The sequence below is a fragment of the Ambystoma mexicanum genome, chromosome 7q (genome assembly GCF_040938575.1).
Source record: "Ambystoma mexicanum isolate Mex_15411 chromosome 7q, UKY_AmexF1_1, whole genome shotgun sequence".
Taxonomy (NCBI): Eukaryota; Metazoa; Chordata; class Amphibia; order Caudata; family Ambystomatidae; genus Ambystoma; species Ambystoma mexicanum.
In genome coordinates, this window is record NC_090941.1 from 832187469 (window position 1) to 832213416 (window position 25948).

The 25948-nt window shown below is 41.7% G+C and overlaps 1 protein-coding gene across 3 annotated transcripts in view; it reads left to right on the forward strand.

Annotated features, from left to right (window-relative positions):
• MAML2 (mastermind like transcriptional coactivator 2) overlaps positions 1–24155 on the forward strand; it is a 726684-nt gene extending 702529 nt beyond the window's left edge. For 2 of the 3 annotated variants that reach the window (XM_069639165.1, XM_069639166.1), the window contains 2 exons: positions 11408–11519; positions 18741–24155. In XM_069639165.1, coding sequence (XP_069495266.1) covers positions 11408–11519; positions 18741–19714 — 1086 coding nt within the window. In that variant the 3' untranslated portion in view covers positions 19715–24155. The remainder of the gene's footprint in view (positions 1–11407; positions 11520–18740) is intronic. The other variant, XR_011284065.1, reaches the window with a different exon arrangement.
• The last annotated feature ends 1793 nt before the right edge of the window (positions 24156–25948 follow it).

Here is a 25948-nt window from a genome sequence, read left to right on the forward strand (position 1 = left end):
ACAGAGACATTTAAATCTCAATAATCATCACATGCTTCCGGCATGATCAATCAAACCTAGCATCTGTCATCCACAGATGGCCTGTCTGCCCCACAGTTCCCAGGCACGCGCGTTTGGGGACACATCTGTGTGCAACCAATGCTGAAAGAAAGCTCACACTGTCCTCCACAATCCCAATATGGACCTGGATCAGAAGAAAATTATTAAATGGCATGCCTTTGCTTGCAGATCACTCTCTCCGTATACATTCCAATATTAGAGAAGCCCTAATACATGCCTCCCAGAGGTGGACATCATTAGAGTGACACAACATGGCAGTTATTAATACAAAGGTTGCTTGATCCAATCGTCACAGAAGTGTTGTCAGGACGCTCTGATGTTCGACAGTCTCTTGACTTGGTCTCTCAATGGAAGTGAACCTGGGTATCATCTGGGCGTATCCCGAAGTGCAATTGATTCCGTTTCATCACCTTTGCCCGAAGACACACAGACATGTTAAACATCTGGATGATGCCCTTTTCTTGGAGGATTAAAATGGTGCAAGAATAAAATAGATGCATAATATAGCCTTATAGACTGAGCGAGGGGTTGTTATTGCTGGATAAAGACAGCTACCAAGTTAGGGCGGGAAGCAAAGCCAAGGGACATAGGTTGGGGAAGGGTCATTATCCCAAGCGATAATGACCCCTCCCGAGGTCTATAAGGCTATTAGCACATATTTGTAGTAACAATACATGCTTTGGTGACTCAGTAAAATGTATTTTGTAGTATTTAAATAAAGTGGTTCTCTTAATAAGTTAAGCATTCTAAATGCAACTTGGTTGAACTGCAACAGGTTTTACATGAGAATGCATTAGGTGTCATGTAAAAGTCAACTGTTTCTCTATAATAAAGTGAACAAATTTTCCAATGTTTTAGCTTTCTCTTATGTTTGTTAAATAACATGTTGCAGCCCAAAAAACGTTCGGCCGGAGAGGAAGTATCTTATGGAAATTGCATTGTTGTTTCCCTGCCTGCCTCTGAAGACAGAAGGTTTGGAATTCAGTCAGTACTAGTAGTTACTGACTGCACTATAAACATTCTGATTGACTCAGATGAGGACCATAACAATCTCCATGTGCTAATCTGTTAGATGTGGATCAGTGGGGATGATTGGAACCTTTTCTGGACAGGACTATGGATACCCATCCACTTTCTCATTCACTTAATCAAAATGACATATATCTCCAAGGTCTAATAATGCTGAATTGGCTCGCTTAGGGTCCAAGCTAATGCTTGAAATGGTGAACAAGAAGGGGTAAACAGGTTTAAAGACTGTGAGGGGCCAGGAATGAGACTCAAACACAAAAGATTCATGGTGTTGGTCAAATACTTTTATTATACTAAAAGGGAGTGGGGAAATGGCTCTCTGGCCCTGCACTAGAGGTGTTTCCCAACCTAAAACCAAAACTAAAGGTCTGTCAATGTCAAAATGTCCAAAGCAAAACTGTCCCATGTCCAAAGTACTATTCTGACCCTCACATTCTAACAAAATAAACTCTAAGGTGAAAAGGGTAATGTCTTTGGCCTTGATTGGCTTATAAATGTTCAAAAAGGAAAAAATGCGTAACTCCAACACAACAGTTCCAGAAGGATAGAGTTCCTTATTCCAGAGGGTGGTTCCATTTCCCTGGATTTCTCTTCCCTCTGTAGTATATTCAAAGATGTCAGTTCTTTGCATTTATCTTGATTCACAACACAAGTGGTACACAAAACAACTTGGCTGTTTGTCTTTTTCTTCTTAGGATACCTGGTGTACTCTCCTGCCAGATTTTCACTCCTCTTCGCTTTGGTTTCAGACAGTCTTTTGTTAGCCCTTCTCATGATCCCTTTAGGTGATGTATTTCTTATACACTATTCAGCTTGTCCTTGCCTGGTGTGATTCCCCAACAGGGCGTTCTCACATGAACTCTTTTGCACTTGCCTGGTATACTCTCCTGCAGGACTTTCTTAAATGAACATACTTGTAACTTTGTCCTTGCCTGATGTGTTTCCCTACCAGGACTTTCTTATGTGAACACACTTGCAATTGCCTGATATACTCTCCTGTCAGGACCTTTCTGAAACACACCTTTCTGAAAAACACATTATACTTTCCTGCCATACACTTGCAGCTTTACTTTGCCTGGTGTACTCTCCTTCCAGGGCTTTTCTCCTGTGCGCTTTGCCCACACTTCCAAACGTAATGCCTTTCTATGTTTGTTTTCTCTAATACCGTGTCTGCCTGGTACACTACCCTGCTAGGGATTTTCTTAAAAAACACTCACAGACCTGAAAGTCTCCTACTTTTCTTCTATTTTCCCTTTCAACAAAATGCTCACTTTGCTTCTTTTTATTCCACCACTTTATTTGCTCCCTTAACGCCTATCCGCATGTGGCATGGTTACCAATACACCCCAGTGTCCCTGTTTCCCTTTCGGGGACTCACCGGCTCTTGCTGGCGTATTTCCTTCTACCGCAGAAAACCGGTGTCAGCCGTTCGACACCTCTTCCTGTCTCCCTCCCTTCTGTCGCTGGCTTCTATACCTCTTGTGGTTCCTGCTGGACTCTTCTGCTTCGTGCCCAGCTTCTCTGAGGTAAACGCTGCCGCTCAACACCTGCAAACGTCCAGGAGCCCTGCGCTTGCTTCTGATGTTCCTGCAGCGTGTTCTTTAATGCTGACATGTTTTCTTCTCTGCCTCCTTGAGCCGGATGGCTCCTTGCCACTCTCTGCAGCTCCACAGTCTCCTGGTCCGAACTCAGAGAAGGAGCTTTCTCCCTCCAACAGTGCGCCTCAGTCAGCTGTGGCTACTGTTTAAATCTCCTGGTTACAGGTATACACACCAAACAACTAGAGCACAGCCTGCCGAACCAGTAGAGCTCAGCCTGTACTCTTGGTCTTTTCCACTCTGCTTTACTCGGCTCATCTTCCTCCTCCCAGTATCCTTGTAGTTATGGAAATATTAGTCCCTGCTTGATGCTTTACATACACAGTCTGGGTAAGTGTTCCTTAAAGGCAAGTTAGCTCTGAATGACTTGCCAGTAGAGTCTGAAAAGGTGTTTTCATGAGACTTCCATACAGATCTTGAGAAAAGGTCTTCCGTATTCTTCCTGGATAGATGAGGGGAGGTGTAACAACATGCCAATAAGGCATTAGGTATGGATGGAGTATCCTCAAGAGAGGAAGAGGAATACCATTCTTGTCCGATAGTGCCGTGCTACTCCCCCGGAGGTTCTCTCCCGCTGAGGTTCTCTCCCTCATATAGCCGCCACCACGGTCAGGATCAGGTAGCGGCTGCCGTCTCCTGGCCACATGGCGAGAGGTCATCACCGGTAAAGGAATGATGGCACCATTGGATTCATCACAGGACCCAGCTCACAGGTTCATGGGCCCAGCAAAATGAGCCATTTGTGCCCATTATTAAAATGGGAGGTGCTAATAGTGCATTTTGAGAGGGACAAGAGGAAATAATTCTGCTCATTCTACCATGTCATAAGTAAAGGGAGCGCTTTGTCTCAAGGAGACCAAACTAGATATCTATACTCAATATCCATGCCAAGCATCTTGGAAGCACGGAAAGTTGGGCTGCACCAACCAATACAGGACAAAGAAGCATTAGTAGCAAACAAAAATGCTGAATCCCAACAAACATTCAGGCCCAGATGTCTTAACCATATTATTTTATAAGACATACACCTCTGTGCTAGCCTGGCCCTTAACAGACACTTGTATTACACAGACCCAGAGCAATGATCAGTGCTGGCACCAAAACATACACTCGGGTATTTGCAGATACATTGGAGAAATACTTCACATGTTCGTAAAGGCAGATCAATCTGGCAGTAGGTCGTAATCCGCAAAGGTACATTTGACAATATTAGAGAATTAATATTGGTACTTAAAGCGCATAAGGCCTCCAAGCCAGCTGTACCGTTAATGCATTGGACTGGCTGGTCTTGTTTTATTTTTACAAGGGGTACTCCGAAATGTGGGTCTGGGTCCTATGATGTGTTTGAGGATCTCCAATAATAAATCACTATTTGCAAGTATCGGGGTTAACAGCCAACTCTCTGAATTATTATCCTTGGAAGAGGGGCACACAAGGTTTGCCTGCTGTGCCCCACTGTTTTCTTGATAATGTAGCCTTCCAGTCACTAGAGGTTTGAGAAATTAATCAATAAATGAGCTTCAGATAGCAGAACTCAACGTAGATGATATACGATTCTGCCTCATCCATCCCATTTAATCTATGACTTCCCTTATAGGAGCGCCTACACATTTCTCGAAGGTCTCAGGATTCAAGATGGCTGCACTTAGGTCAGAAATCCCGAATCTAACACTTTATAAAGGAGAGTGCCAAACCTGGAAATCTATGCCCCACTTTTTTTTTGCAAGAAAAAATGATTAGGTAGGTACACATCACGCCTGCCTGCTATGATCAACTTTATAAAATAAGCTATTTCTTACTCTTCCAATCCATCAAAAATGATTTTAGGATGTGGGAGGGACGCTCTATTGCATGGCTCGCAGACTACCGATGAGAAAATAGCAATGGATATTGTTCCCCGAGGTTCTCTACATGTTCTAGGCCCTGCGATACATGTTCCAGCTTGGGGGTGTTACAATGCTACAGAGGGAAGTAATAGCTTTCAGGTGGGCAGGGAAGATGCTGAGGCTGGGGAAGAAAATAGTTTCCAAACTTAAAAAGGTCTAGCAGACTACCATGTCCACAGGCATGAAAATATTATAAATTGGCTCAAACACATCTCAACACAGAAGGGGTTCAAACTCATTCTGAAAAACAATGGCTTTTCATGGTGCAGGAAATTGCAGGTATACATATTTGGACCATCCCATTGCTAGACAAGGCTTCATGACCCACATGCCTACAGGGCAACCCTATCATATATTTATATGAAACATGATATTTGGGGGACTGGAGTATTAAGAGACTTACCTAGTTCCCTTCAAATCCACATTTATATCGGGCTGCAGGGAAATAGGATTTGCTGCCAAGAGGAAGCTTGATGTACTAAAGCAGACAACCTCTTTCTAAAGGGAGGAACACATGATTTCAAAGGTGCAAGCAGGATGATGGTCTTAAAGAAATAGAAAGAGGGCCTTATTTGTGGTTGAGGCGATGGGCTTGGCACTCACCAATAAAGGAAGGTACTGCAAGGCACTTAAACCAGTTTGAAAAGTTGGTGCAGATAGTAGAATGCTTTTGATGCTTATTTAATATGTGCTATACAGTGCATTGGATCTTATTAATGGGACAGGAGGAAACCAAACTGACTTCATTACAACATGGGAACAAATGTTGGAAACACCAATGAGTGATGGCATGTTATGGGAAATATATAGACTGGTAGGGCGTCCATATGCGCTCAGCATATGGAGACTCATAAGAAAGTTAAGTGGAGTTGGTATCACACTCTAGAAACAACTCATAAAAATCTACTACACTAAATTGGACGGATGTTGGAGAGGTGGTGAAAGGGCTACCCTGGAAGTCAGATCAGGTATAAAGTATATTTAGGGATTTTCAATCTGATTTACTACAATTTCCAGTGCTAGTTCCTCTAGAAGAGGCTGGAAAACACCATGCTCGCGACCAGTATAAAATACATGATCTAGTACATGGAAGAAGACAAGGGCGGGCAGGTGGACCATCTGAAAATGTGGTAGTTTGCTAGGCCTCTTTGAACAGCGTTCTTTCCAGCTTCCTTTTGAAGATCGTCAGACTCGTGTCTGACTTTAGGTTGGGTTAAACGGTGCTCCAGAGAACACGGCCCCATACTTTTGTGTTTTCTATCTTGTGCTTTTCCATTTGGGTCTGGAATGATGTAGTGCCCTCAGTTGACTAAACCTTAGATCATGTATTGGCTTTTAATGAGGGCACATTAATCTACCATCTCGGACACTGAGCCCTGATTATCTCAACAACTAGCGCCCCATTACCCATCTTTCCTTCCCAGGTGAAATCCCTGAGAATGCAGTAGCCACACAACTCCTCCAACACATCAAAGTCAATATCCTCCTCCAGCCCTATCAATGTGGCTTCAGATGCAGCACAGAAGCGTTTGCCTTCAAGTTGATCGACAATGCCCATAAAATCCTTGATGATGGCCATCCTTGCCTCTTAGTTCTCCTTATCTTCTCAGCAGCAATTGACACAGTAGACCACCATACACTCACTGACAATCTATTTCGCTGCATGCCGATTAGCGAGATCGTTCTCAGCTGGTTCAAATCTTACCTTACCAATAAAGGAAGGTACTGCAAGGCACCTAAACCAGTTTGAAAAGTTGGTGCAGATAGTAGAATGCTTTTGATGCTTATTTAATATGTGCTATACAGTGCATTGGATCTTATTAATGGGACACGAGGAAACCAAACTGACTTCATTACAACATGGGAACAAATGTTGGAAACACCAATGAGTGATGGCATGTTATGGGAAATATATAGACTGGTAGGAAATATATAGACATGTTGTACAAATGGATTCTTCCAGATCACCAACTCTCATAAGGAACCCTCCTCATTCCATACTTCATCCACATCCACCAGTACGCAGGTAGCATGCAGATCTACCTCAAGATATCCTTCATTTAAGACATCCACAGTCTCAAGCCCTGGCTCACATTGACCCAGTCCTGGAAGTTCAGTGCTTACCTTAAGCTCAACTCCTCCTAGACTGAATTCCTGCTGCTGACCAACAACACCAAACACCCTGACATCCAGACCTGGCTCTCTGCTATTAAACTCGAGGGCTCCCCACCCCAGCTGGCCATCTGTGCCAAGTCCCTTGGGTTCAACATCAACAGATAACTCATGTTCAAACAGCACATAGCAAGGAAGACACAAACGGCTTGGTACTAACTTTCTCTCCTGTGGAAAATCAAGCCCTTTATCCCAGAAAACAACTTCAAGTCCGCTGTCCAAGCCTTGGTCCTCTCCCACCCGGATGGTGGCAATGCCCTTTTGGAAGGCTTTCTGGTGACTACCCTGGCACCGCTGAGATTTGTCCTTCATGCTGCAGCAAGATTCATTAAAGGACTCTGCAAATTTGACCAAATCACCCTGACCCTCATCGAACTAAACTGGCTCCCGCTGTAAGGCTGTATCATCTTCCAATTCTGTCGCATCATCTACAAGTCTGTAACCCTGAAGTCCCCAAGCTACTTCACTGAGAAACTCAGCAGCTCCGGAGGCTTATGATCTACCAGAAGTAAGGAAATATGCAAACTTGAACTCTAATGGAGCAGGACAAGTCAAAAAAAGACTTGCCCCATCACTTTTACATTTCAGGAAAGAGCTCAAGACATTCCTCTTCAAGGAATGGCTCCTCCCTTACACCTAAGTCCATACAACCTGCACTTCCCACCCTGCATGAGACTCATTGATCTTCTCCCCACCGTCTACTCCCCTGGTTTCTTGTAGATCCCTTGCTGCCAATTGCCCACCCTCACCTGTTAGCCCCACTCACCCTTTTTCTCTTCTTCGCTCACTGTGTTCTTCACTCTATGATTGTAAAGCACTCTGTTGCTTCCCGAAGCTAGGTCCGCGCTCAATAAATACCCTAATAATAATAATATTAATAATAATAATAATAATACCATGACCTATCAGGTCAGAGGCTGTAGAAAAGTCAAGGAACATTAGAGCTGCATGTGGAAAAGGAGGAGGTCCTTTAAGAAGTTCTTCAGTGCATTCTCTGTTCTCCTACTTGGCGACTGAAGAATATTGGGGAGTAATACACTTTCATGAACCCCTGAACCATTCACGTTCTAATACTGTGCTAGGGTGCAGAACATGTGATTTTGAGCAGTTGTTGGCTAGCACCTTGTGCTCTGCAGCATGCTTCTTGAAGAGAGGAGTGGTAGTTAGTGATTGGGAGGTGCAGGCTGGTAGACAGAGCTATACCAGCACATTGAACACTGTAATATGTTTTATTCATTGCCGCCTCACTCTCCACCAGTGCATCAAATTTGGTTACAGAGCACTGCAGAGGGTCGCAATTCAGGATTGTTTGAGAGGATCTTGTGAATTGGGCTCTTTTAGTGTCAGATAAGTTTGGAAGGTCCCCACAGTCCTGTTTCTGAAAGCAGGAATGTTTTATTTGGGTCTACATAGTTCACAAAAGACCCTGAATATTTTCTTTGATTTGTGATACCACCTGAGATCTGTTTGGCAGTATTACATGCTCTGTATCAGCAGCACTATTTATTTTATTTTATTTTTGCATTTATAGCAGCACCCGGGACCCTCCGCTATCACAGCGCTAGTTACATTAAGTGCAAAGTGAACAATTTAGAGAGTGAAGGATAGCATATAATAATTACAACATGCGGAATGGAGTTGAAGGCATACATTGGCAGAGCCGCGCCTCATGGTGCATGGGGCTACATCAGGAATCCATGTACAAGTGGGTAAAGTGCAACATTGGAATGCCTCAGCTCATGGTGCAGAGGCTACATCAAGTATACAGGTGCAAGTAGGTAAAGTGCAACATTGGAATGCCTCAGCTCATGGTGCAGAGGCTACATCAAGTATACAGGTGCAAGTAGGTAAAGTGCAACATTGGAATGCCTCAGCTCATGGTGCAGAGGCTACATCAAGTATACAGGTGCAAGTAGGTAAAGTGCAACATTGGAATGCCTCAGCTCATGGTGCAGAGGCTACATCAAGTATACAGGTGCAAGTAGGTAAAGTGCAACATTGGAATGCCTCAGCTCATGGTGCGGGGGATACATCAAGTGTACATGTGCAAATGGACAACCAATATGCAATGAGGTAAACGAGAGGGAGATCAAGATATGGCTAGACCTAGGTTGCCAATCCATGTAAAGCCCCACTAGCAGGCATCGCTTCAAGCCGCAATTGGAGATCACATGGGCAGGACGGGGAACAATCAGGCCCTTCTAAGGCCATAGTAATGAGAGGGGCAAGAGTCCCGGAGTAGGGTGGGACATAGCTGCTTGTATTAGTGAAGCTGCACATGGCCACAAGTGCAGCTGATGTGTGGGACACATAGCGGTGAAAACAGCAGCAACCGCATAGCAGGCAAGGTTAAAGGTGGCGGACGGCCACAAGAAAATAAATAGACCAGCGAGCAGCATTAATGTACATACCAAGTACGTTCCGGCTGCAGGCAAAAAGTTCGGTTGATCTGTGGGGATAGATTTGAGGGAGTCACGGATCCAGGTAGAAGAGACAGCGCCAGAGATAGTGGCAGTCCAGCAGCCCGCGACCATCGCCGGTCAGGTCCAGTCAGGAAGGTGAGCCAGGCCTTAAACAAAGGCTTTTAACGGGGCCTGTGTGGCCTGATGGCTCCGGAAGGGCAGCTGATAATGAAGCAGGCCCAGCCAATGAGAAGCGGGCAGAGGCGGGATGATGAGGGGGTTGTAAGCAGTCGGCCACGTTTGAAAAATAAAAAATGCTCAAGACGGCCTGTAGCCCCACAGGGCTTACCTTATTCTTTCTGGCGGCAGGCCATCTTTCTTTCAGGCACTCTGGTGCCTGAATGGAGCAGATGCAGGTCCCATTCAAGATTGTGTTCTCTTATTGTCAGTTGGAGTGTTCTGTGTTTTGCTCAAACATCAAAAATTAATGGTCGGAAAGCTTTGTATTAATTGAAAAAACACCAGATGCCTCTGGGCAGCTTCTGTTGCATTGTTTTCATCTCGTAACAGTAAGTGACCAACCACATGCTTGTGAAGCTAACTCCAAATTGCTGGGTCACAGGCCTGTACACAGGAACACAAGCAGTCCTAGGTATCGAAATATCTGTACAAGCTGGACTTTCCTGAGCAAAGCAGGGGCAAAACCTCTTGCACAAATGCAGATTCACTGCCAACACCAGAAACAGCTGAATGAAAACTTTAAAATTCATCATAACCAATTAAGAGACCTCTGGGTACTTCCATTCCATCTCCTTACTCCCATCTGCAGTACTGCCATTTGTTTGATGCTTTTATCTCTGAATTTGGTGCCCTGGTTTATGGCGGTGGAGGCCTTCCGCATTGCTTTTGAGTTTTTCAGACACCCTCCCACCTTACGGACAGAATTTTGGAATTCTACTTTAACAGTTTTGGTCTGTCCAAATGGGATGGGACCTTTGACTGTTTTTTGCTTCAGGCAGGGCTCTTTTTCCTGACTGGAGAGTTGGAGCATAATCAGGGAAATGGTCCACACATACTAATGATTGCTTTGATTGTATGTGCTACGGCTAGATCCAATATGTGTGGGGTTGTGTGGGTGGAGTCTTACTCTGGTTGGTTGTAAACCAGGACTACCGGCCTAGTCTGTTTTTTGCCAATGTTCTGTTGTGTTGATCCAAAAAACGAGGTATCCACACATCAGGACTTTCTGAAGCATGCTCTACAGGTACAGCCCTAGCTCAGGCAATTTATCCAAAGAGGCTGTTTTGTAAACAACGTGGATGGCAGTAGAGTAATGATGTGAGAAAGGGTGTGCTTGAATTATTAGCACAGCTCTGAGTATGTCCAATCCGTAGCATAGATTTACGCCACTCAGCTACCTCTGGTTATTGCAGATGAATTGAATACCCGGTGGGAGCATCTCAAGCAGCTTGTAGGTGGGCCGGCTTGTCCATTATCAGCCCTGAGCTGCCACGGTGGTCCTCGCTTCACTCAGCCCTGCTAGGGCTCAGGCTGGCGGACCGATAACAGGCAAACCTGGCCACCAAAGTTGTGCTTAACTTTGGTGGCCAGGTTCAATATATTGAAGACTTCAGGAGTACATTTTCCATTCTAATTCTATGTAATTCTATTGTATGAGAGAAACCAAGTTAACATGTAGTTTAATTGTACATTGAGCATTAATTGCATTGATGTTTTTGCGCTTTCTTGACACCACTAGATACTAAAAAAGCGATTTTATCGTTGCTATTACATCAGCAGTAGTAATAAAGTGTAGGCAGTTTGTGTCTCAAAGACTTTGAGACACAAACTGCCTTCACTTAATTACTAGGTCTTTGTGAAGCTCTTTTCTCATACTCTGCCCCCTTCACTCAGATCCCTCTTACAGGCCCTAATTCCATCCTTCTCCATTTCCCTACTGGTCAAAATAAAAAAAGAAGTATTATAATTTGGGTGACTCCTAGGCCATGCTCTTACTCCCAATCTTTTAAATATTCTTTCAAAACAATATAATATGGTATTCTATAGGTACGTTGATGTATCTATCTACCTTAAAATGGCAGGCTGATGAAAATAGAATGATATCAATGTTTATTACAAAAATGTACTCAATAACAAATCTTCAGTATAGAACATGAAGCTCTGTAGGATTGGACTGGTTCAACATTTGAACGAGGTTGAAACTGAATACATGAAATTACCCTTTACCATTTTTTTCTAGGATAAAATCACACCACAAGATCAATTAAATAGACATCTGACAAGACCACCACCTGATTACAAGGACCAACGAAGAAACATGGTGAACATTCAGCAAGCGAGCCAGTATTCTGGTAAGTGTGCACACCCAGATGAAAAGTGACCAGGGCGTTGTCACAGAGGTATTTCATTGTCTGCTATATTTGCTAACAAGCTCAAAGCCATGCAGCTCACTGTGAGCCAGGGCCATTTTTTAACCATTGTTCCCCATTCAACCCTGCCTCTCACGTAACGTTTAAACATTAGGGCATGGAAACCAAGAGATTGTGCTAGCTAGCAGTCAGCGTCAAAGCTTGGAATATGTATATTATACACCTGGACTGTCTGTTCTCTCTCACATTTGTGTAAATATGTATTAGACGCTTAAGAAATAGTGACAGATGTGGACTGCTAGGCACATCCTGCAATGCCATCTGCCTGCTCACTCACAACACAAATACTCTACCTGGTCTCCACCACTACTGACAGGATGGTGTTACATTAATTTGTGCAACCCTGCCATGCAGAAATATTTTCTCACAGTGCTCCTAGGTCTACAACCCACAAGTCTCATATCCAGCATGACCTTTATTTGAAGAACTATGAATCCACTGGAAAAGGCTTAACTCTTATTCCATGAAGGAGCGTGATCATCCCTTTCATGTTCCCCACAGCCCTGATTTCATCCAGGTTACAGACGCTTACGTTCTTGGGCCACTCTTAAGATACATCTTTCATCCATCGCCTATCAACACTGTCATCAATGTGTCTTCAACGTCTTAGAGATGTGGATTCTCGTGATTTCTTTCAAGAGCTCTAGGAGAACAATCTTGTATTTGGCTCACTATGCATCCTGATATTCTCCTTGAGCCACTCTTTTCCTTAGAGCCATATAGTATTACCATTTGAAGTCATACTACGTGATAACTCCAACATCAATCTGATTACTTGTCAGTCACCTTTATGAGCACAATTTCTGTCTTGTACTTCTTTGGATTTCTGTGCCCCAAGAGCCATGTTCTAGATCATCATGGCCTATTTTTTTGTATTCAGGCTTCATTTGTTTAGGCTCTCTCCTGTATCATTTCCATGACATACATGTATCTTAACTGCAAGCTACCCTATCCTACCAAGCAGCTTCTCTACCCGCCTATTTATGAATGCGTTTAAGACCTCTAGTCTGGGGGCCTACCATTGGCCGGTTCACTTGCTATCTAGTGTCTTCACAATGAACAGCGCAATCCTTAGTCACCTATCGCCTGGAGATTCCTAGCCAAATTCCTCAAACTGTCTGGCTGTCCGAGGCTGTTCAACTAATTCATAAATATTCTCTTTGGAGCAGTATGAAAGGCTTTGCTCCAGTCTAAGTGGGTTTCATCTTAACTCTTCTTAATTCTCTTTCTGTTTTCTCCAGCCAATAATCTCAACTATATCCAATGGGAACTATTTTCTACTTGCAAATCCATGGCGGTGTAAATGCTGTTACAGACTCATTTTCAAAGTATTTTTTTATTTGTTGTGTTATGGTTTCACAGAAACCTTACACAAAACATTGTACAAAGAAAAAAACAGTGAATCGTCTTAATAATCAATAGCAATAAAACAACACATTAACTCACATTCCAGTTGCTAAAACTAGATACACTGCCTATGCACACATTTTCCAAAGTAATTTATTCTTAACACAGATAAATGAGTTCACTTCAACAATAGAGGTTCCAAAGTCTCTATATGAGGAGTCTGTTCACAAAACCTGCATGTACGAACAAAATGTGCACTATTGCGTCTTGATCCTATGGCTTCCAAAGTGAGAAGCAAGTTAATGCGAAATCTCGAATCTATTAACATTCCCTGGATTTATTTGCAGATTTTACTGCTTTTTTACCACAAAAGAATGGGTGGGTGCACCCACCGCACTGCCTTTAACCCCTGACCCTTTTTTATACCTTACCCAAACTAACCATCTGTATGTTTGTGGTAAAAAAAAAAAGTGGTAAGACATGTGGCAAATAGAATTCGCCGAAAATGTCATGCTGCAAAAATGGGTAATACCAGAATCTCAAACATGCGTTCCTATATTTTATGCTGTGAAGCTTATTGGTACCGTTCCTCATTTCTTTACACACTTAGCTACCTCTCTGAATAACTTATATCTTTGGACCTGACCTCTAGTCGAACACCAATCTTTGTCCCACAGCTGCCTTTTTACTCTTAATTGACTTTCAGTCACACCAAAAGTCATCTACAAGTATTCATAATTATCAATAACCTCCATAACCTCTTTTGAAGCTCTCTTGGCTGCAATATATCAACATATAATTAGTTTATCAAAGGTGTAAGTAGTCTCCATCTAGTAGGGACAATAACCCTAATTTGTATCATATGACTGCAATCAAAACACAAAATGGAAATGATAGGGCATTCCTCCAAAGAATGCCTTTCAACCTGTTAATACATTTCCTGCGTCCAAGCCATAAACCCAACCATGCACAATGTTTTGCTTATACAAACTCATAACTGTGAAACAGAAGACTCACCTTAAGAGCTACCTATTTCCTTCATTTGAGCTCCATAAACAGACATTTGCTTTTTAGTCTTTCTGATACTGCCTTTATATTAATATTCTTGCATAAAGGAAAACCCAGGTATGTCAATTGTTGTATTACTTCCAACACGTTGTTAATCATTTTCCATTGGATCTTAATCGTTTTTTTTAGTCGAAGTAAAGCGGTTCTTTTACTTGGAGGTGTAACAATGAAATCATCACTCATTATAAAGTGCTGGAATGAGTCCAGGGCATACTGGAGTCCATTTGGAGTCCCCTCTAGTAATTTAACATGTTCGGCATGAGCCAACCAACTCAACTTCTAGTGATCGAAGTATGGAGGAAAGGATCAAACTTTGTCCAAGACGCCCTCTAGTTCAAACATATAAAGGTTAAAAAGATGGGGTGCCAATATGCAACCCTCAATATGTTTTAATCTATGAAGATAACGTGCCCAGCCCATTAAATATCACCAGAATGAACGTAGTAGAGTGCAGAAGATCAATACATGCCAGGTACATGGGTAACTATCTCTTCTGAGAATCCTGGCATTGTAAAAAGGCTAATATAATTATTTTCAAAGTAGTTCTCTAGTGTGTCTGCTGTGGACTGTTTATGTAATCGGCCAGATGACAAAGCCAAAGACTCTAAGGGCCTGATTAACAATAATGTTTTCAATCTTTCTCATGTAAAAACATGCTTGTAAATCAGGCCCTAAGTCTTTTAGGATGAAGGCTCAAACATCCTGGTGCTTGCATCCAATAAGGCGATTGGCCTGTAGCTAATCGGATCATGCCTGCCCTCTTTTTTTAAATATCTGTACTATGTATGATAAATGGCATGTAGGATGTAAATCACGCATAGGACAATTGGACAAAACAAAATCACTAGTAATTTACCCCAAAACTCTGAATATCCTTTTAGTGTAGTAGTTGGGAGTCCATCTGGGCCTGCTGCATGTGGATTCTTAGATTTTATCATTAAGTTAGCAATATCTATACTACCAAATTCATATGTGCACACACAGATTTCCCTGGTCTTTAGAACCATGACATCAAATCAGCCGACTTGGCTGTATTAAGCAACATTCTCCGAACATCACCTTTTTAATTGGACTATAGCAGTATCTAGAAAGCACTTGTCAGTGGTTCTTCCAAAAATTCCCTAATCATCTTTACTATCCTAGATGGTATGCCCTCTGGGTACTTAAGAGATCCAGCACTTTAAGCATTTAACTCTCCAATGTGTTTTGGAGTAGACAGACCACTATTTATATATAGTGTTGCTAAAAATAATGCAATCCCTTGTTACTGGCAAAACTAAGATACTGATCTAAGTGATGGTCCCTTCACAATGCAATATGAATGATGGATGGGGGTTGGGGCATAGCCTGTTATAGTGTGATTAGCAAAGAGGTAAATGTAAGCTCTATGGAGGCTACGCAGCACAATGTGAAGGACAGAAGCCTGGCTACATATCATGGACTGCCCCCATGCTAACGTCTATCGCAGTGTGGACAGTAGGGCAAGATGGCATCTTGAAGAAGGGGACAGAGGAGTAGGACCAGCATTGAAGACAGGAGCCGCAAACTCTATCTTTTATAATGTACATACAGTGATAGACTCCATTTTAGCAACTCTCCCCATGGTAACTTGTATCGCAGTGTGGACAAAAGCGCAACATGGCATCTTAACATCTTAAAGAGAGGGACAGAGGGGAAGGACCCACAATGATGCCATGGGCAGGGCACTGTCTCTCATATAATGTGCATACGGTAATAGGGCACCAGATTTAATTGGTTTTGCGAATCAACACTCTCCACATGTGTGTCGAATCATCAGTCAATCGACGTTTATTCAGTATACTATTAACTTCCACCATAAAAAGAAAACACAGTTAAATACATACTATAAAATTACACTTATAAATACTGTCCTGTCGATAAGTTTACCTATGCCCCCTCCAAAGATTCTTTGACATACGATAAAATATCCCCCAAAAAAAATCCTAATCTATCAAGTGCATTATTAAAAACATAGTCTCCGCACAGCTTCTAACAGTTTTCATTAAAATAACACTTTTTTCCTTGGTCCAATATTACATGTACATACCAACAGGAAATGTAAATCATTCCTGGGCATTCCCATCCCACATGAACATTTCCTCTCCATACCTAAGCATGGGGTCCTGGTACGCACCGGGAAGACATTTAACCTGATCATTCAAATAGTTCTCCTTCACTCGTGGGAGGTGACCCTTGTAATACAATTTCGGGGGTCCTTACAACCTAGCTCTTCCTATACACTTTCACCGATGGCGATGGGAGCCTTAACATATGTTCTTGGGTATAGTCCCATTCCTCTTTATCAGCACATTCTAAAACCAGCCTTCTCCATCATAGTTTTACAACTCTCATAATCATAATAACATCATTGTGCCGATACCGTATTATGAAACTGTTCATTTTAAGCATTTTCGACATTTTCAAAAGATTGTGTTGTGTTTTTTACTGTGAGGAAAGGGTGGATACTTGTGCTCCTAATGGCATACATGGTTCCCATAGAGGTATATTAGGGGCTGGTATGAGTTAGACATATTGATTTTGTTGACAAATTGGTATTTATAGTGTTCTCGATGGTTCCCAAATATGACGTTCTGACAATTTCTTCTGAATTCCCTTCATATCACCGCTGAAGAGAGCAGACCTACTGTAATGTCTGGACGGTTTTAAACTGTAATTCAAGATAAATCCATGACTTTTGCATTCTACTGAGCTAAGTCATCTAAGAGCCCACTGGTTAAATCCGGGTACAACCTGAAGGTCACATGTTTGAATCCCAGCAAGGCCCACAAAGCCTTTGATCCTTTGGAACACCTGTCATCTACATCATATATAACCAACACATCGATTTAGAAAGTGCTAGTTAAAAACACAATGTTATGGTTAATTCCTTGTCAGTTCTCTTTCTCTTTTAAAATGTGTATATCTCTATTTAAATGTGTGTGTTTACCAAGCACTTTATATTTCAGACATTTGTACAAATGCAGCATTTGTAATAACTACCAACAAAGGAGTATAACATGGAAGAACATGTTGATTGCACATGGACTCACCATTGCATCCACAAAAGGCACAAAGAGCCTCTCCAATGCCTTCCCCTCAACCAATTATGTCTGCAGAATGCCACTCAATAACTACCTTTCTACATTCTAAGTTTAAGAAATTAATTTTTCATTTAAATATTTCAATATTTTTCTGATACACTTGAATATGAACATGTTAATCTGGTAAAATAACCAGCCCCCTAAACCCATGCAATGTATGTTCTTCTTGCTTGAGGACAAAGTATGTGCGGTGCCACATTTCAAATGTTACTTCCTGTCTGCTTTGCAGGTGCAACATAACATGTTAATGAGGACTAACTTTACAGGACAGATGCCTTGCTTCATTGCTATATTTAAAGTCAGTCTTAATAGCCTTTACATCTATGTGGGGACTTGTCATGATTTTAGTACTGCATGAAACATGCAAAGATTAATAAATGGGATAACTCATTGATGCTAGATATGTTGTCATATTTGGCTAGCAGACCACGGAAGTGTACCCTGCACAGTTTATGGTACCAAACAACCATCATGTTCCAAATATTTGCAGATACGTTCTTTAGCAAAACAATACCATGTTCTCCATTTTACTGTGGGACCTCTGACCAATTGTAAGCATCTGAATGTAGCAATTGAGACTCATAATATATATTTTCAACTTGAGAACTTGACTTCAGTCTACCTTGCAATAAGAGTAAAGTTTTAAAACCAGATTTCTCCTCTGAGAACATTCAAGCCATTTCAAAACCAAATCAGCAACACGCAGTTTGTTCCAGAAATAATCTATATACTTAAAATTGTATGTATTTCTATTATACAGAAGGTATATTATTTATATTTAAAGTAGTTAATACAGAGAAGCCACTTCTCTCACTATCCAGATGTTTGCAAACTCCCACAAATCTTTAGTGAACTGGCCTAAAATGCTAATGTAAATCTACTTTGGGAGGAAAGAGAATTCTCTTATAAACTAGTGGGATGAGAGACCTGCTTGAGGATTGACAGATGCACAATTCCACATGCATCTAATGCAATTGCTGTTTCCTGAATTTGTGCCAAGGATTGTGGGACCCTTGAATTGGATACCTAAATTGGGGTAAATTATCCTCTAACCCACCTTGTTGATGTTATTTCATTGTATTTATCAATTTAATATATAAAGCACTAAATGGCACATAAGAGCATCAAAGCACTAAGGTCAGGATCAAGTAATTGACTGGATAACCTACAAGAGATAAGGTTTAAGGATCTTCTAAAATGTCAGGTGGCATTCAATGATGCAAATGTCCTCTGGTAGAGAATTCAAGCTTATGGTAGCAGAAACTTGAAATGAGCGTCCCATAGCTTTTACCCTTTAAAGCAGGGAATGTTAACCCAGCGCACATGTTTCAAGAGATCTGTTCCATGAGATATCATCTGATATTAGTTTGCAAATAGCAAGGGGTTGGGCCATATACAGCGTTGAGGAGCAGTGCCAGGGCCTTGAAAGAGATTCTCAATTTTATTGGAGCCAATATATTCTTTTCAGGACCAGTGTTATGATAAAATCATTTGGTTTAATACATATTCTTTTGATACATTTTTATTTGCTAAAACTATGTGTTAGGCTCTTTTTTGATGTAAATCAAAAGAAGAAATCATACTAATATTATTATTCCGTTTTTAGGTGGGTCATTGGCTTTGAACCTGAACTCCAATCAACCTGTACCAAATCCTGTTTCAACGTCCAGCCTTTTATCACAGAATTCTAATCTTCTATCAACGAGCCATTCACCCAAAATGGCTCCTCTTCCAGGAGTGCGGAATATGGGAATTTACAGTAATATTTCATGTAATCAGCCAAGTTTATATACTGTTAACTCAGGTAATAACCAGATGCAGCAACACACGAATCAAAATCAAATGGGGACAAATCAAACAAATTCCATGGTAGGCCGCCAATCGGCACTGGGTCAAGGTAATGGACTACCATCTTTTGGAACTGGATTTGGTGTCACCTCCCAGCAAGTTAAGCAGAACGTTAATCACGGAGCAACTAATATGGCCGGACAAAGGGCTACAAATGTTATGATTAACTCCAACTCCACACAGCAGAGTTGGGCCTCTCAAGAAGCAGTTGCCAAGCTCGATCCATTACAATCATCCGCCATTCGATTCCCTACCAGCACGTCTTTTGGCAATCAGTCTCTGCAGCCCAGTGTTGGCAATCAGCATTTTTCTCAGCGCGCCATGGCACCACCCAATCAAATTGCACCAGGGGTGCAAATGAGACCAGTAAGCCAACTGAGTCCAGCATCAAATGGTCAAACAATGGGGTCTTTAAGAGCAGGAACAATACGACCTAATCACTTGCGATCACAAGCGCTTCCAAACATCAACACATCAGGGCCAAGCGTAAACCCATCATCAGCTGTACCATCAACCGGTTTCACAACCACCAACCATACGTCTAGGGCATTCCCCAGCATTGACAATGGCAGTGACTTGGCCTTTGACTTTCTCAATCAGCAGAATGACAGCCTTGGATCTGCCCTCAACAGTCACTCTGACTACATTGACTCTCTGCTTAAAACCGGCCCTGGCAATGATGACTGGATGAAAGATATCAATCTGGATGAGATCTTGGGAAATCCCACCTAAGGAAAGATAGCTTCACGCCTTTGATCTTTGCACACTTATTGGGCATCTCTCTATAGCAGTTAGGCTTGTGGAGATGCAGAGCTTCTTCCAATGCTGTACATTTTTCGAGGTGGTTGACAGAAGGGTTGTTGTAGATTGTGTGGCACGCCGGCATCAGAGTCATGCTACCCCAAAAATATGCTTGGGCTATCATAAAGGCAGTGAAAATATCAGCCTTTATAAAAAATACATCTTGGTTTTTATGCTTTTGTTCAGTGAGAAACACGTGTGGAATAGGGGCTGTGTTTATGTTTGGGGGGGGGGGTGTCATAATCATAAAACAGAACACCATACAGTCAGCAGCAGTCAAGTGCCTTAATCAAAACACCAGAAAAAAACAATCTAACCATGCATTGCTTGATTTTGCCAGGCATCCGCTTGATTCAACCCAGTGATTTTGAGGAATAAGTACTTCTGCATAAGTTGTACTTTAAAAAGAAGCGAAGACTAATATCAAGCCAACCTAAGAGGTCTGTTATTCTGTCAAAGAAACTATTTGCAAGTGCCTATTGAAAATGTGGTATTTTAAAATAAATATATATAAATGTTTGGGTATACTTGGCCACCATTCCCTTTTAACTCTCTTATAAAGGGGAGCTGGAGCATGTGCATAGAATGTGAAGGAGAGATGGGCTAATGGGGTACATACCAGTAAACATAAATCGCAAATGGCGCACCTGCATCATTTTTACCGTACGCATTTCAACACCAGCACTTTTACAAAAAATGTAAGTAAGTCTGTTAAAGCCAGCATCACAACTGAGCTTTCATTTTAGAATCTGAAATACTGTTGTGTATGCATGTTGGAACAGGGTAACACTGCTACCCTTAAGGGGGATCCTGAACCTCAAGAGAAAATGAATGAAAGTAAATTGGCAAATCTACTCAAGCACATATTTTTGGTTGAATGTCCTCTTCGACATCACTACTCACTGTTCTGCCAAGTGGGCACCTGTGTATCTGCTACTTAGGGCAATGCTATGCAGGTTGGTTCATTTTGGGAACCATATAATTTAGGAGAGAGATGGATAGCACTGATTGTGGGTGCGCCACATGTTCAGCTTTACCAGAACGCAGGAGATCATTTTCTACAGCAGTGAAACGGAGGGTTAATACGGCACGTATGCCTGTCTCATCAAGTGCCTTTTAGGACCTTAGTGTCAGCTTGGATATAATTTCCTTATAAAGGAGCGGGACATGCATGAGAGTAAACTGCAATTTGGGAGAAAGTCGATCAATGTACCAAAATTTGATTTTTAAATTTGTTATGCAGCTGTTGATCTTCTAAGCCTGCGACCTCAACATTATGTTTTGGTTTTTATGTTTAATAGCAATGCTGTAAAAAGGGGTTTTGGGTCTTCTTCATTCTGCCAAGCAGCTTATATCACTAAGATTGCACTGCTCTTATCCCTCTGGACAGTTTGCGTGCCTTTACTTTTGTATTGCATCATAACATTATTGATAATTGTAAGTGGGCAATATTGACAAGGGTTTACATGGATAATTTGCAGTAGTCTGTGAATTGTTCCTTTGAAGAATTCTGTGAAATGTTAAAAAACATATAGCCTCTAATCTCTTGCTATAATAGCCTAACTATTGACCATAGCTCCTCAAAGCAAATCCTCCATACACTGGATGAGGTAATTGATGCATTGGTCCTCGCAGAGGAGAGACATTGGCGAAGTGGAATTCACTCCTGTTGTCCTCAAATCTAGAAAAAAGTGATTCCAACTGGTCACCTTTACTAATGTGTCATGAACATTATTACAGGCATCACCGACTATACACTTATATCTTTATTGCCCCGCATATGAGAAGGGCAGGGCAGATGCGGCTGTTACCTTTTCTTCATTATAATTCATTATTTTGATTGTTGTCAAAGATGCTATCTATATCATTAATTAAAGACAACCCGTATTTTAGGGTGTTCCAATTCTGGGGTGCCATCCAAACAACTGGCCTTAAAAGTTTGTTTTAAACAAAAAGGTATTGAAGAGTGTTTGAATTACTCTTAGGGAACCCATAACCCCTTTACTCATGCAGCCGTTGCCCCTCTCACCCCCCTCCCACCACACACAGACACACACAAACAGTTACAAGTACACACACAGGGGCGTTCAGATGATGAGGTAATGCAACATACAAGCAACAGGCTATACTAGGCTAGACGTGAGCTCAGGCTACACCACTACAGTAGGAGGTGTCTGTCAAGGAACACAGAGCCATTTGTAGAAATGGCTTGACAGACCACACTGTGCCTTGGACTCATTCCATTGACCTAGATTAGGTGCTAAACGCCAAGGGCCCCGTCTTGTAAAAAGCATCTCAAGGTAGCACAAAGCAGTGCTAATTATGTTGTGAGGCTGGGTTAAGATATTCAGAACCAATACTTTCTACAATTTCTTGCTAGGTCCTAGGGTGTTCACTAACTTCCTGGAATCCTAAGGCCACCTTTAAACTATCATGGTGAAGAAGATACTGTATCAGGAGAAGGTGGTACAGTGATAGTGGATAACAAAGAGGTGATGAAGAAATTGAGTTTGTGATATGTGCAGTGTTATAACATTTGGTGCTACAGCATTGTAGTGCCAGAAAATCCTGCCATCTGTCTTAACTTGAAAATGATATGTTGGGTCATAGGGCCCTTTTACGTTGACCCACTTATTTACTTGGACTCTGAGTGTCTCTCTGCCAAATATGCAGCCACTATCCGGGACCTAACTCCAGCTGTTGGTCCTTCGGTTTTGGACTTTTCCTCTTTCAATGTTATTCTTTTCCCTTATGCAAAACCCACATGTGTCCTGTATGCAATCTTAGGTGTGATCATTGTTGTCACATGAATTGGCCTGGCACCCTTGTAATATTTGCAGTGAAGCAGGAGATGTATCAACGATCCTCCTAGGAATATAACTAGAACTAGTACTTTTTGAAATATAAACCATCAGTGCCTCCCAGCTAATCAAGGTAAGGCATCACACTAGCGGTACGTTAGTCCACTTTATTACCTCTGGTCGCACCACAGGAGCAGACACATACACAACCTCAGTTGGTTAAACTCCATAGATGTGTCCTGTATTGTTATCACTCCTTGTTGCCCATAGGCCTTCTCCCATACTGCTCTATTTTTCAATTACACACTTTCCATGAATATTTGGATGCAAGTGAGTTGCTCTGTCACAGGTTCTGGCATCACAAGTGGGCCAACATCCTATATGAGCATATGGCCATCTCTCACAGTGTCACCAAGGTTACTATGCTTCTCTAATTTTGCACAAGAAGCTTTTCAAACCAAGTGTTTTCCTTAGACTGGTAAACAGATAGTCCTGTGACCAGTGAGGCCAATTCACAAAGATGTTAAACTGAGTTAATCTTACCCTGGTGGGGGCTATGCTATCTACAATGGAAGGTGCACTTTGTAACTCTGACTTATAACTGATTTCTTACTGTTGCACAGGGAATCACTGTTGTATGTCAAGTGTAAGTCAGGCGTATACAGCGTAACTTCTTTTGTGAATAGCCTAGTCCTCTCCAGGGTATGTTACACAGTGCAATTTCGTGGTGAATTGGCCCCTAAGTGCCTCCAATCCATGGAAAAGTGCAAGCACAATTCAAGTGATTGTGTATGCAATGCGACGCGCAATATAATACATATAATGAGATTACGTCACAGCGGTGATGGTTGTTTCCATAGTTTTGTATATATTTGTAACGTGTACCATAAACTCTATTCAAATAGGGGTTGTAAATGTAAAAATGTGTTTTGTAATTTTTTGTAAAATATGTGCTGAAATCAAATACTCCTCATATGCATTAGGTTATATTTATACTCATGTGAAATAAATATAATATTAAAAAACTCTATTTTATACAAAGAGCCAATGGATGCCTTTTGTGCGCTAACCTAGAAAAGTTCTAAAAATGAATGTGATTTTATCTGTATTTTTCTCTGAATGTGAGGGTATTTTTGTAAGGTTTTGAAAAGTCTTGTAAAGAAGAACATTCCACAGTTGCAAATGTCTGGTTTTTGCTTTCATTTTTGCCAGATGTGATTTTTTCCCTCTGTGTTTTCAAACACATTGTATAAGTACATCAGGCTGATACTTATTTTTTAAGAAAGAGTATTTTTCAACACAAAGTGACAGCAACATTCCTGTATATAAAATGCATATGCGCTTTTTGCATTATCCATGGAGCTGTAAATGTGTGCCTGTTCCTTGCAATGGATCTTATAGACAGCATTCACTTAACAGGAATAGTTTTAGTGGCTGCCCAAACACCAGGCACGGGAAGCCGTTCAGAGTGTGTTGATCCGCTGAAAAGCCTTAACTTGCACATTTTGTAATGAATGCCTATTTATTCATCAACTCATCTGTTTCATTAAAATACTGCAATATTTTATTAAGACTATCTCCCAGTATTATGCTGTTTCTGATTTGTATTGCCTATGTGTGTGTGAATGTAGATATGCATATTGAAATGTGGGTATGTGGTGTACCCTGGGCCAGGTAAGTAAGAAGACAAGGAGCAGGAACCAGCCTGACCCAGGTAGGTGCCAAAGGAAAGATGCTCTTTATTCTTAGTTACAGGTTTCAGGTTAGAGATGGGTCTCAGCATCCACTTTGGTTCCTTAGCTCCAAGTCCCATAACTGACCTTCCTGGAACCTCCAGGTCCCCCAGATTCCACACACATATCACTACATTCCACTAGGCCTTACACACATCACTGGATTCCACTAGACCTTTCAACGCATACACTTATTACACATCCATTCAAAGTCAATACAGTGTGGTGTATAGTAAATTAATGTACATAATTGGAAGAGGCAAAAGGCCCCAGCAATTTCCCTTGAAATCCTGCATTTTCTACTGGATGATCCTTTCAAAAACATCTAATTGCTGCCTGTGCCACCTGTGGCTCCAGGAACGGGAAAGCAACCATCATCTACCATTTCATGAGCAGAACAACCACACAAAGTCCTTCCTGCTATTTCCACCTAAAACCTATCACGCATCAATGCCACGCTACTCTAAGAGTTCATCCAACAGACATAAACGCATTGATGGGAGATGCCAATCCACCGATTGCAAGTAAAACCTACCGGGCTGCAATGTGTGTCGATTGATACCCTTTTATTCTTATCTGTACAAATATTGAACAACATGTTGCTTAATATTGTCCCCACACATCTTCTAAGAAACGTATATTACATGTAGTCTGTCACTGTGTCTGTGTGTAAAGGCACCAGAAGAGGGGTGTTTGGGAGGAAAAAGAGGAGCAAAGATGAAAAACCCCAGGGCAATATACTGATCATACTTTTCCTGACATTTGGAGTGGTTCCATGTCATTTTTCCTTTGGTAATTACTTCGAAGAAATTTACTTCAAAGTAATTACTATGGAAAATCACCTACCTGCTCCTTTTCACCCCTTAGCCCATAACCCCTATATAATTCGAAGTGTTTTCGAAGGCATTCATTCAAAGTAAACTACTTCGAAGTAATTACTGTCGGAAAAATCACAGGATAGCATTTGAAGCAATATTGCCCTCAAAAATACCTAACAAAGTATATGGAAAGCTGTCCTTAGACTTGATTTGGAGCTTGCAGCCCATTTAACATTAGCTCCTGACCCCAGTCCTTACTATAATGAGGTGGTAAAAGCTAAATCTGAACTAACAATAACAGTAGACACTAGCCTCTTCACCCCCAGGAAAAGTCTCATAAAGGACCACCTCATCTGCAATCTCTTGTGTCTTTTGACAGTCTCCAGACAGTATACCATGGCTGACCCGGGTCTCCCTTAAGATGGTGCGGAAGGAGCTGTAAGTACGTCCCTGTACTAGGCATGGCTCTCCAGGTCTCTGCATTGCTTGGTCCCAGTTTGAGATCTACTCTAGAAAGGCCAACCTGTAAATATTGGGCAACTGATCAGGTACAGAGTCAATTCTGTTTTCCAAACACGGGCCCTTTCATGATCGATAGGTCGCAGTACAAGAGAGCGGCAGTACCAGCACCACACAATAATCTGAAGCTTGTAATGCTTAGAGTAGTTACGTGCACAATGGCATGTTCTTTGCAGGTTTTGTTCTGGGGTTTACAGAACCGAATGACCATAGTCAAGGCAAGAGAGACCGAAAGATTGACCAAGCAAACACAAATGTGAAGTAGGAGCACAATGTGTGATAGTGTTAAGAGGA